Source organism: Gekko japonicus, unplaced genomic scaffold, assembly GCF_001447785.1.
Source record: "Gekko japonicus isolate JY-2015 unplaced genomic scaffold, Gekko_japonicus_V1.1 scaffold103, whole genome shotgun sequence".
In the NCBI taxonomy this organism is placed as follows: domain Eukaryota; kingdom Metazoa; phylum Chordata; class Lepidosauria; order Squamata; family Gekkonidae; genus Gekko; species Gekko japonicus.
In genome coordinates, this window is record NW_015160210.1 from 771,674 (window position 1) to 784,813 (window position 13,140).

The following is a 13,140-nucleotide window of genomic DNA, read 5'->3' on the forward strand; positions in this document are numbered from 1 at the left end:
GCTCTTCCCTCGGCGGTTTTGAAGGGCAGATATAATAGAGTTACATACTCTAATAGAACATGCAGATGCTCATGAGATAAAATCGAAACCATCGAACATATGATTATGGAGTGCCCCGTATTCAATGAGTTGAGGGCTACTTTGGTCACCCCTTTACTTAAAGATGTGGAATTTCTAAATGGGCGAGACCCGGTGTCATGGCGACTATCGGATACCAGTGATTGTGTCACCCTCTCCGTGGCAAAATTCTTAGGCACAATAATCAAATATAAGAGGAAATAATACTGAGTAAGGTCTTTTAAAATATTTTCTTTGGGTTCTAGTTTCAGGTGATAGCCGTATGAGCCGCACTAGATAGATAGATGGATGGATGGATAGATGACAGAAGATAGATAATGATAGATAGAAGATAGAGATAGATAGATGATGATAGATAGATAGATAGATAGATAGATAGATAGATAGATAGATAGATAGATGATAGGAGGAGGAGGAGGAGATTGGATTTATACCCCGCCCTTCACTTGGAGTCTCAGAGCGGCTTACAAACTCCTTTCCCTTCCCCTCCCCACAACAGACACCCTGTGAGGTAGGTGGGGCTGAGAGAACTCTGACACAAACGGCTCTTTTTCAAGGACAGCTGTGCCAGAGCTTGTGACTGACCCAAGGTCACATCAGCAGGTGCAAGTGGCGGAGTGGGGAATCAAACCCGGTTCTCCCAGATTAGAGTCCGCACACTTAACCACTACATCAAACTGGCTCTCAGTTTGGTGATAGATAGATGATATATGTAGAGAGATGATAGATAGATAGATGATAGATAGATAGATAAAAGATGATATATATAGAGAGATGATAGATAGATAGATGAGAGATGATAGATAGATGATAGAGATAGATGAGAGATGATAGATAGATGAGAGAGATAGATGATAGATAGATACGAGATGATATATATAGAGAGATGATAGATAGATAGATGAGAGATGATAGATAGATGAGATGATAGATAGATAGATAGACAGACGGATGATAGATAGATGATAGATAGATAGATGATAGATAGATAGATAGACAGACGGATGGACGGACGGACCACACTGGCTGTTTCGTCGCCCACGCCTGCTCTGGAAGGGGTTAAAGATACTTCCTCCTACGTCTGGTTTGCTTCACTGCCGGGACCAAATCTGAGACCTTCCCCATGCAAAACCGGGGTGCTCAACAGGAGATCCCCTTCTTTGCATACAGGAAAATGCTCGATCTGGTCTTGGACATCTCCGGGTGCGTGCGTTATGTGAGTGCCGTCAAGTTTCCACGCACACCCCCAGGATTATTTAAGTGCCTCACCCAAACCTGATCCCGGGATGGGATGGGGGAATCTGTTTTGCCTTCTGCAAAAGCACATAAGCAGCTAGGGTTGCCAGCCTCCAGGTGGGACCTGGAGATCTCCTGGAATTACGAGTGATGTCCAGACAACAGAGATCAGCTGCCCCCTGGAGAAAACGGCTGCTTCGGAGGGTGGGTGCGATGTGACTATACCTTGCTGAGGTCCCTCGTCTCTCCAAACCCCGCCCTCTGCAGGCACTGCCCCCAAATCTCCAGGAATTTCCCAATCTGGAGCTGGCAACCCTATTAGGTCACCCAGGAAGCTTCCATAGCAGAGTGCAGATCCGAACCTGGGTCTACCAGATCCTCGTCGGACACTTTAGTCACTACACCACACTGTTTCAGTAGTTAGAACACATGACTGGCATGCAGAAGGTCCCAGATTAATTAATTAATTAATACAGGTTGTGAAAGAGAGCCTCTGTCAGTCCAAGCAGACAATCCTGACCTTGACCGACCGAGGATCAGACTCAGCAGAAGACCATTTTGTCCACATTTCACCTTCGAGCGTTATCTCATATGACCACATGAGACTGCATCATACTGAATCAGACCCTTAGTCCTTCAAAACCAGTATTGTCTACCCAGACTGGCAGCTGCTTTCCTGGGTCCCAAGGCAAAGGTCTTTCCCATTCCCTCCTGCCTGGTCCTTTTTATCTGGAGATGCTGCAGGGGATTGAACCAGGGACCTTCCGCATGCCAAGCAGAGGCTCTGCCACTGAGCCACAGCCCCTCTTGCCAGCTCTCCAGGGTCTCAGGTGGAGGTCTTTCCCATCACCTCCTGCCTGGTCCTTTTTAACTGCAGATGCCGAGGATTGAACCTGGGACTTTCTGCATGCCAAGCAGAGGCTCTTCCACTGAGCCACAACCCCTCTTTACAGCTCTCCAGGGTTAGGGGTCTCAGGCCGCGGTCACACGGACCTCTTACAGCGCTAGTTTTCCTGCAGTTCTTCTATCCGCAACATTTTATATCACTTGGAGGTGGTCAGACGGTCCCTCTGTCTTCCGCTTCACTCGCGCAAAGTACTGATCACACAGCGCGCCATCCCCACAGCGGCGCGGGGATTTAAAAAAAAAACCTGTGCATGCACTTGTTTTCCCATGCGCATGGGCGAATTACGGCTTGAAAGAAAACGGGGTTAAACATGCGCTTGGGCATACATACAAACTAAAAAGACCAAAATAAAAGTTAGTGCCTGTTTGCACATGCGCATAACTTAAACCGGAAACACAAAGGGTGGGGGAGGGTAGTGCGGTCACGGCGGATTGCTGTCCAGATACCAAAACTGCGGACACAAAGCGTGAGATATCGGAAAAACACCTGTTCCAACGGGTGTCAGAAAACGCGGATAAAAAGATCGGAAACCGCGGGACTCAGCCCGCTTCAGTGCAGGAGGCGGGTTTGCCAATATGAACAGGAAACTTTAATGCGCGAGGGATCAGCAGCGAAGCCCGCACTAAATGTCCGTGTGACCTGACCCTCAGACGGAGGTCTTTCCCATCACCTCCTGCCTGGTCCTTTTTAACTGCAGATGCCGGGGGTTGAACCTGGGACCCTCTGCATGCCAAGCAGAGGCTCTGCCACTGAGCCACGGCCCCTCTTTACAGCTCTCCAGGGTCTCAGGCGGAGGTCTTTCCCATCACCTCGTGCCTGGTCCTTTTTAGCTGAAGATGTTGGATATTGAACCTGGGACCTTCCGCATGCCAAGCAGAGGCTCAACTGCTGAGCCACGGCCCATCTCTATTCAAGTTCCCTGGCGGCACAGTCTTCTCAGAACACCTGTTCTTTTTTTCACTCCAGATCCTGAATATGGAAGACGACCAGAACTGGTACAAAGCGGAGCTCTCTGGCCTAGAAGGATTCATCCCCAAAAACTACATCAAAATGAAGCCACACCCGTAAGTAGGTTCTGGTGTTCTGCGAGGGCCACGGGTGTCTCTTCCTGGTCGGCCTCTCCTGGTTCTCTAAGGGGCTACCTTCCTAAGGTCAGCAGGTGATACTTACCCCCATCACCACACCTTCAGGCTGAGAAAGGCCTTCACCTGCTCCATCTTGGAGCCCCCATAGCTCAGTGAGGGGGAAAAGGCCTGAGGAACTCCATCTTGAAGCTGCTAGCTAAGACCACTTCTGTTCCATACAGGGATAACTATCTTTATCAATACAGGTTGCCAATTCTGGGTAAGGAAATACCTGGAGACAGGGCTCTTTTTGTAGAAAAAGCCCAGCAGGAACTCATTAGCATAATAGGCCACACCCAACAGCAAAACTCATTAGCATATTAGGCCACACCCTGACCGCACCACTCATTGGCACATTAGGCCACACCCCCATGTTACCAGAAGTGTGGTTATCCAGCCACATCCACCTTTTGCTTCTTATTCTGTTTACCTTGTTTGTTGTCAAAACCCAGGGCCTTTTTTTGGAGCAGGAACTCCTTTGCATGTTAGGCCACACACCCCTAATGTAGCCAATAATCCTAATGAGTTTCTGCTGTTGGGTGTGGCCTGTTATGCTAATGAGTTCCTGCTGGGCGTGGCCAACTTGGGAGCCAGCCGGAACTCCGTTCCTGTGCGTTCCTGCCCAAAAATAGCCCTGCCTGGAGATTTGAGGGGGGGGGCGGTTTGGAGCCTGAGGAAAGCAAGGTTTGGGGAGGGGAGGGACTCCCGCAGGGCACGATACCATACAGTCCACCCTCCAAAGTGGCCATTTTCTTCAGGGGGGCCGATCTGTGTCACCTGGAGAGCAACTGCACTAGCGGGAAATCGCCAATCCCACCTGGAGGTGGCAACCCGACTCCTCAGCCTCACGTTTAAGAACAGGTTGACCCACAAGTTAATCATGAGGAGAAACTTCTGCCCCTTGGCGGTTTCCTCCACATGAAGGATGATCCCACACCTTGCATTTCTGTGTGTGGAACGGGAAGCACTGGAGCGAGGTTCACTCAAAGAAGGCGGCAGGTAGTGTTGCCGGGTCCTTGTTAGGAAATACCTGGGGGTGGAGCCCGAGGAGGGTGGGGTTTGGGGAGGGGCGGGACTTCAACTTGGTGTAGCAGTTAAGAGCGGTGGACTCTGATCTGGAAGAAGCAGGTTTGATTCCCCATCTCCTCCACATGAAGCCAGTTGGGTGACCTTGGGTCAGTTACAAGATATTTCAAAGCTGTTCTATCAAGGGCAGTCCTCGAAAGAGCTCTCTCAGCCCCTCCTAACTCACAGAAGAAGGAGAAGAGAAAAGGAGATTGGATTTATACCCCGCCCTTCACTACCCAAAGGTGTCTCAGAGCGGCTTACAAACTCCTTTCCCTTCCCCTCCCCACAACAGACACCCTGTGAGGTAGGTGGGGCTGAGAGAGCTCTGACAGAAACTGCTCTTTTTCAAAGACAGCTGTGCCAGAACTACGGCTTGCCCAAGGTCATCCAGCCAGGTGCAGGTGGAGGAGTGGGGAATCAAACCCGTTTCTCCCAGATTAGAGTCCGTGCACTTAACCACTACACCAAACTGGCTCACAGGTTGTCTGTTGTGGGGAGAGGAAGGGAAAGGAGATTGTAAGCCACTCTGAGTGAAGAGCGGGGTATAAACCCAACTCTTCCTCTTCTTCTTCTTCCTCCTCCTCCACCTTCCAAAGCAGCAGTTTACTCCACATGACCCAATCTGTATCACCTGGAGACCAACTGTAAAAGCAAGAGATCTCCAGGCACCACCTGGAGGCTGGTAACCCTAGTGGCATGCTAGATGGGACAGTCCTTTCCCATGTTCAAGGAACATCTGACTCTCCCGGAGGTATAAGATATCTCCCTTTGTTGTATGTGCAAGGCAGTCATGTCAGAAGTCCACACGGGTGACCACACATGGAGGCCCAACCCCTGACAGAGGGCCCACCCCCCCAACTCAAGAGGCGGTCCCCCACAGCCTCCCACTGAATCATGGGAGATAGCTCTGGAGGCCGTTTTGATGGGAGAGGCACTTGAAGGAACGTTTACAGCAAGGGTCCCCAAACTTTGGGAGCCCAAGGACACCTTGGGAACTTTCGACACAGTGTAGTTGGCGCCAATGTTCCCTCTAAGCTGTGGAGTCTTGTGAGCAAAAATTCTACTTTGTGAGCTGCTGGCATTAAAGTTATGAGCCAGCGATTTGGCTACTGCACAAATTAGTTTGCTCTGGAGCCATCCTTCCTGAGCGAAGACAAAAATCTGTGAGCTGGAGGCTAAAAACCTGTGAGCTAGCTCACACTAACTCAGCTTAGAGGGAACACTGGTTGGCGCCCCCCACAACATGGCTGCCACAGAAGGCTGAGTCAGCCACAAAATATCAGGGACTGAGGCCGGGGTCATTTTGTAGAAAAAGAGGTGCAGGAGCTCATTAGCATAACTCATTTGCATATGCCACACCCCCTGACATCACCGGAAGTATGTCAGACGGCAACACCCACCGCTCAGGCTCCACTGGACTGTTTTGGATTGCTAGCTATTGGTGGGGGGGGGACGTGCAGATCTGTCCTCGCAGAGGAGGGAGAGCTTGTGCCTGAATAAAACCTGGTCTTAAAGGTGCCACTGGACTGTTTTGGACTGGGGGGCCGGGGAGGGCTCTGCAAGTTACCTGGCTGCATCTTGCCCTGACTGAGGGCTGCTGGGAGCAGGGGGTGGGGCTTGTTGCATGTGCCCGCCCCCTGGGCTCTTTACTGCCGGAGCTCTGCTCCTGTGCACTCCTGCAGGAAATGACCCCTGGACTGAGGTGATGCGTGACTCTGACAGTAACTCCTTGACATCTCAGGCAGAAGTTCCGCTCAACAGGACGCCTTTTAAAATGAACATACTGTTTAAGAAATTCTTTTCTTGCATACGCACGCGGCTTTACCTTCAGTCATGCCGTGCCGTGGTGGCAGCTGTTGCCAAAGCAGTCCCTGTTTTTAAATCTGCAAAGTCAATTGAAGAAGAAGAAGAGAAGAGATTTGGATTTATACCCCACCCTCTCAGAGCGGCTTACAATCTCCTTCTCCCTTCCCCCTCCCCACAACAGACACCCTCCTAACCACTACACCAAAATGACTCCTAACCACTACACCAAAGAGGACAGATGAGAATGGACGTTGGTGGCATTTTGAGGGGGGGGGGACTGGACCGCCTCTCCCCCCAACCTGGAGCCGACCCTGTGTACATCAGGCCTCGCTTTTGCAAGCGTCTTCTCTCTTCTGCATGACTGAGTGGTTCAGCTAAGCCACATCCTGTTTCCTGTGCCGCGGCAATGGCCAAGGCAAGCCGCCCCCCAAAGAACAGATGTAAAGGGAAGTCTTATTTTAATTCTTTTTGAATAGTTTCCCACTCTGGGATTTGGGTTCCCTGACGTAGATACCAACCAACCTCACTGTGTTATCCCATCTTTCCTGGCCATTGTCGCGTCTCTGTTTCGTTCTCACAACAACCCCGTGAGGTAGGTTGGGCTGAGAGAGAGAGTCTCCCGGAGAGCTTTATTATTTATTATTTATTTATCTCCTTCAACGTATACCCTGCCCTCCCTGCAAGCAGGCTCGGGGCAGATTACAGCCACCGTTCCAAAATAATAATTAAAACAGGTATAACAGTTTGGTGTAGCATAGAGCCAGTTTGGTGTGGTGGTTAGGAGCGGGGACTCTAATCCGGGAGGACCGGGTTTGATTCCCCACTCCTCCCCGTGCAGTTGCTGGTGTCACCTTGGGTCAGTCACAAGTTCTGCCAGAGCTGTTCTCTCGAGGGCCGTCCTCAAAAGAGCTCTCTCGGCCCCACCTACCTCACAGGGTGTCTGTTGTAGGGAGGGGAAGGGAAAGGGGTTTGTAAGCCACTCTGAGTGAAGGGCGGGGTATAAATCCAATCTCTTCTTCTCTTCTTCTTCTTCAAATAAATAGTTAAGACACTTAAAAACAAGAAACTATGTTGAGAGCAGATGGCACCATAAATTAGAAATAGAGCGTTCTTGGAAAACTGGAGCATCCAGGCCGTAAAATAAAGTCTTCTCAGATGGGCCGTGTCGGATGGAGAGCTTCAGCATGGGAGGCCGAGTAGATGGAATACATAGACATCCGCTGCCTCAACCAGCTTCGTTTTACGGGCCCCCGGGGAACTGTAATAGGTCCCGCTGGGCCCTGATCTAACCGCTTCAGGGTGGTGTGGGGATTTGAAACTGGGTCTCGCAGATCCTAGTCTGACCCTCTAACCACTGCACCACGCTGCCCACCGATCTTCTGCCAAGTCGGATGCCAGAGTTTCACCGGCCTCTCTTCCCACGCTTTTAATAATGTGCTCTGCAGTTGTTTTATTGGAACACATGAAGCTCTCTTCTACTGAATTAGAGCTTTGGTCCATCAAAATCAGTTTTGTCTACTCAAACTGGCAGCTGCTCTCCAGGGTCTCAGGCGGAGGTCTTTCCCATCACCTCCTGCCTGGATCTTTTTAACTGGGGATGCCAGGGATTGAACCTGGGACCTTCTGCATGCCAAGCAGAGGCTCTACCTCTGAGCCACAGCCCCTCTTGACAGCTCTCCAGGGTCTCAGACGGAGATCTTTCCCATCACCTCCTGCCTGGTTCTTTTAGCTGGAGATGCCAAGGATTGACCTTCTGCATGCCAAATAGATGCTCTGCCACTGAGCCACAGCCCCTCTTTACAGCTCTCCAGGGTCTCAGGCAGAGGTCTCTCCCATCACCTCCTGCCTGGTCCATTTAACTGGAGATGCCGGGGACTGAACCTGGGACCTTCTGCATGCCAAGCAGAGGCTCTTCCACTGAGCACGGCCCCTCTTGACAGGTCTCCGGGGTCTCAGGTGGAGGTCTTTCCCATCACCTACTGCCTGGTCCTTTTTAACTGGAGATGCTGCCGGGGACTGAACCTGGGACCTTCTGCATGCCAAGAACATGCTCTGCCAGTTAGTCACAGCCCCTCCCCTGTTTCCATTCTGTGCAAAGCTTCACTTGCTGATTTCTGCCTGTCAATCTGTACTTTCAGGCCAAGGCATTGGCTCCCTTGATTTTATTTCCCGCCACCGACTCCATATTCCATCTCTCCACACTGTCTCCCTGCAGGTGGTACTCAGGCCGGATTTCCAGGCAGGTGGCTGAAAAAATCCTCTTGAAAAAGCAGTTCCGAGGGGCTTTCCTGATACGGGAGAGCGAGAGCAGCCCTGGAGACTTCTCCATCTCCGTGAAGTAAGCCTGCACCTTTTCCTGACTTTGGTGTCCCACGAACATCACTCATTCGGGAACGGAAAAAATGGCAAAATTGTGAAAAGCACACGCTACCTTTTTAGATAAGTATGCCGAAAAGGCAGTGCCAATATCCAGGAAGGCAGAAATAAATCGGAAGCGTCTGCAAATTGGTACGTGTATCCCGGCACCACCAGAGGGGATGGGTTGAAAGGAGCTGCAGTGATACATGTGTTGGAACACCAGAGGGCACACTTTCTACACATTACAATTCCCAGATTGCATGAAATGGGAGTGGTGGAAATTTCCATTGAGTCGCAGTGGACTTATGATGTGGTGACCTGATCAGGCTACTGATGTTGGTGTTGAGGCCAGGGCCTCAGTGTTAGAAGGGGCGGCTCCCTAATTGAAGGTCTGGCGGAAGAGCTCTGTTTTACAGGCCCTACAGAACTGTCAAAGGTCCCACAAGGCCCTGATGTCATTCGGGAGCTCATTCCACCAGTGCAGGGCCGCCACTGAGAAGGCCCCGGCCCTCGTCATCGCCAGCCTGGCTTCTTTAGGGCCCAGGAGGACCAGGCGATTTTGGGACCCTGATCTTAGCACTCTCTGGGGAACAGATTGCCACCTCTGGGTTGGAAACTTCTGGGGATTTGGGGATGGAGCCTGGGGAGAACAGGGACCTCAGTGGGGTACGATGCCAATAGAGTCCTTGCTCTGAAGCATCCAGTTTCTCCAAGGGAACTGATCTCTGGAGTCTGGAGACAAGGTGGAATTCTGGGAGAATCCAGGCGCCACCTGGAGGTTGGGAACCTCAGCTCCATCACTGACCCCACGGCCTTGTACCACCACCCCCTTTCTTTTGACAGCTATGGAGACCAAGTCCTACATTTCAAGGTGCTCCGGGAGAAGAAATGCAAATACCACCTCTGGGAAGAGAAGTTTGACTCCATCAACGAACTGGTGGATTTCTACAGGGCCAACAGCATCGCTAAGAAGCAGCGGATCTTCCTCAGGGATCAGGAGGAATCGCGGGAGGTAAGGCCAAGGAAGCTGGAGAGGGCGCGTACATTCTCCAAATTGGATCTTGCTCTCCTGTTGTTTTTCATTCCCACCTGGTTAACTTTGGCCCATTCTGCATCTTCAGTTCTCGGGGAACCTTCATCTCCCTCCAGTCAATGGCCTATTCTGCATGTAGCATTCGCTCCATTGTTTTACCAAACCCACACTGGAACAGAAAAAGATGCGGCTCAAAACCACACTCAGATACCCCAGGCCAACGCCCTACTGAGTGCAGAGTCACCCCTGGACGGCCGTAAAACGGCCATAAATCTATGCAGACGGTTACCATAAAACCGAGAGATCAAACGAAGTGAAACCGGCATGCAGTCTGGACACTGCCATAAAATCCGGCAATCGATCAAAGTGAAAGCGGCAAGCAGGGGTCATTTTGAAGAAAAAGAGGTGCAGGGGCTCATTAGCATAACTTATTTGCATATGCCACACACCCTGGCATCACCGGAAGTGTGCCAGAAGGCAACACCCACTGCTCAGGCTCCACTGGACTGTTTTGGATTGCTAGCTATTGGGGGGGGGGGAATGTGCAGATCTGTCCTCGCAGAGGAGGGAGAGCTTGTACCTGAATAAAACTTGGTCTTAAAGGTGCCACTGGACTGCTTTGGATTGCTAGCTATGGGGGGGGGGACGCGCAGATCTGCCCTCGCAGAGGAGGGAGAGCTTGTACCTGAATAAAAGTTGGCCTTAAAGGTGCCACTGGACTGTTTTGGACCGGGGGGTTGGGGGTCGGGCTCTGCAACTTACCTGGCTGCTTCTTGCTCTGACTGAGGGCTGCTGGGAGCAGGGGGTGAGGCTTGTTGCATGTGCCCGCCCCCTGGGCTCTTTACTGCTGGAGCTCCGCTCCTGTGCGCTCCTGCAGGAAATGACCCCTGGCGGCAAGCAATGCAGAGGGAAATTTCTGTCCCAACATGGGTTTGGTAAAACAGCCGAGCGAATGCTAGATGCAGAATGGGCCACTGGCCGAAGGGAGATTAAGGTCCCCGGAGGACCGAAGGCAGCTTGAACTTAAGACAGATGCTCCCAGTTATAGACACTTGTACCACTTCGGTGTCTGGTGAATGCAGTTAGCAGGTTTTTGCATTGCTGCCGCAAAATCTGCTTTACCGGAAGCGGCGAGTGACAGCTCTCCCAAGACTCTCTTAAAGACTCTAGGATCGTTCTCGTTTCTTCATCCTCATGTACATTGGCAATGAGAGGGTACCGTATCGGTCTGCCAGAAAAGAGATTCAAGCTCACTAGCACCTTAGAGACCAACAATGTTTTCGGGGCATAAGGTTTCAAGAAGCAAAGCTCTCCCATGAAGGTAGCTTTGACTCTCGAACGCTCATACCCCGAAAATTCCGTGGGTCTCTCAGCTGCTACTGGACTCAAGCAGTGTTCCCTCTAAGTTGAATTAGTGTGAGCTAGTTCACAGTGTTGTAGCCTCTGGCTCACACACTTTTGTCTCAGCTCAGATGGCTCCGGAGCAAACTAATTTATGCAGTAGCCGAATCGCTCACTCACTCACATCTTTAATGCCAGTAGCTCACAAAGTAGAATTTTTGCTCACAAGACCCCACAGCTTAGAGCAGGGTTGTCAAACCCATTTGTTATGAAGGCCAGATCTGATATTAATGGGACTTTGTCAGGCCGGGGCCACGTGTGTCATAAAATGTAATTCCAGGTAGCAGAGATATAAACTTTATAAAGGACACAGACAAACACAATTTTAAAAAATTTAAACTTTAAAGAAAACATGCTTAAAACACTAGCGCTCTTGCAATACTTGAGCCAGTTTGGTGTAGTGGTTAAGTGCGCAGACTCTAATCTGGGAGAGCCGGGTTTGAAGAAGAAGAAGAAGAAGAGAAGAAGAGATTGGATTTATACCCCGCCCTTCACTTGGAGTCTCAGAGCGGCTTACAAAGTCCTTTCCCTTCCCCTCCCCACAACAGACACCCTGTGAGGTGGGTGGGGCTGAGAGAACTCTGACACAAACGGCTCTTTTTCAAGGACAGCTGTGCCAGAGCTTGTGACTGACCCAAGGTCACATCAGCAGGTGCAAGTGGAGGAGTGGGGAATCAAACCCGGTTCTCCCAGATTAGAGTCCGCACACTTAACCACTACACCAAACTGGCTCTCAGTTGATTCCCCACTCCTCCACTTGCACCTGCTGGATGGCCTTGGGCAAGCCATAGTTCTGACAAGAGCTGTCGTTGAAAAAGAGCAGTTTCTGTCAGAGCTCTCTCAGCCCCACCCACCTCACAGGGTGTCTGTTGTGGGGAGGGGAAGGGAAAGGAGTTTGTAAGCCGCTCTGAGACACCTTTGGGTGGTGAAGGGTGGGGTATAAATCCAATCTCTTCCTCCTCTTCTTCTTCTACTTTGCCTATTTAACAGTCTCTGATAACAGACTTCTTGCTCTGAATCGCTGCATCAAAATGTCTGTGCTGTTGCTGCAATCCTTAATATGCTGTTCAGGTGTGTACCTGTAAGCTGCAAACCTACTTTTGATTTATCGACATTCATTATAGAAATCTCACGCTCAGTGTTCTGAGCCTAGGACCCAGGGGAGGGCTAGGGGGAGGAGCCTCAGCCACACAGGAGAGGCTTGCCTATCTGTCTCTTCTGTGTGATTGAGAGAGTCTGGTAAAGTAAGCTGTGATGTAGCAGCAGCATCAGAGCTGGAAAAGGAAGCAGGAAACAGCCAGGGCCTTGCGGGCCGGATTGCAGCCCCCCGAGGGCCTGATCTGCCCCCCCCCAGGCCACATGTTTGACACCCCTGGCTTAGAGGGAGCACTGGACTCAAGTCTACCTGCAAACACTTTAGCGCTTTCTCAGCTGGATTCTGGTGAGCTGCCTCCTGTCCATCACACATCTGGGACGGCTTTCACCCAAAGAAGGGGTGCAGAGACGCCGCAGGCGGGCTGGGAGCAGGTAGGACCACACGCCCCATGCAGAAGCATTCCGGGGGAGAGAAAAGCCGCTCGCCAGAACAGGCCGTTCCTTCTCTGACATCCTCTCTCTCTTCTTCCACGCAGCCCAAGAAATCCAAGTTTGTTCAAGCCCAGTTCAACTTCCTGGCCCAAGACCCAACCCAGCTGGGCTTCCTCAGAGGGGACATCATAGAGATCCTGGATTGTTCCGATGCCAACTGGTGGAAGGGAAAGTTGGGGGGGAAGAGCGGCTTCTTTCCCCGGAACTACGTTTTCCCCTTGAGCATGTGACCCGCCCTCGTTGGCGCTTCGATAGGACAGCCCGTTTTCCGCAGGCGGGCTGAATCCTTCCGAGACTGAAAGTGCCGCCAAAGGTGAACGGAAGGCCTCGGGACCTTGGGAACTATTTGTGCACGATGCTCTGAACATGTGAGACTTGTGGCATAAGAACACACGTGCATTACTGGAATCTGCCCTACGTTACCGGAATTTGCCCTATTCCTTTCCAGCTGGAGATTGCATGGACTCACACAATTGTTACATATTAAGCAGAAAGATCTTCAGCCGTTGCCCAAGCTTATGGGGTATATCTACACGACAAAC

The 13,140-nt window shown here is 51.1% G+C and overlaps 1 protein-coding gene across 1 annotated transcript in view; it reads left to right on the forward strand.

The window, feature by feature from the left end:
- GRAP (GRB2-related adaptor protein) overlaps positions 1–12,828 on the forward strand; it is a 19,689-nt gene extending 6,861 nt beyond the window's left edge. Inside the window, exons 2-5 of the mRNA XM_015409198.1 lie at positions 3,188–3,285; positions 8,435–8,557; positions 9,421–9,589; positions 12,643–12,828. Of these exons, the coding sequence (XP_015264684.1) occupies positions 3,188–3,285; positions 8,435–8,557; positions 9,421–9,589; positions 12,643–12,828 (576 nt within the window). The remainder of the gene's footprint in view (positions 1–3,187; positions 3,286–8,434; positions 8,558–9,420; positions 9,590–12,642) is intronic.
- Positions 12,829–13,140: the final 312 nt, after the last annotated feature.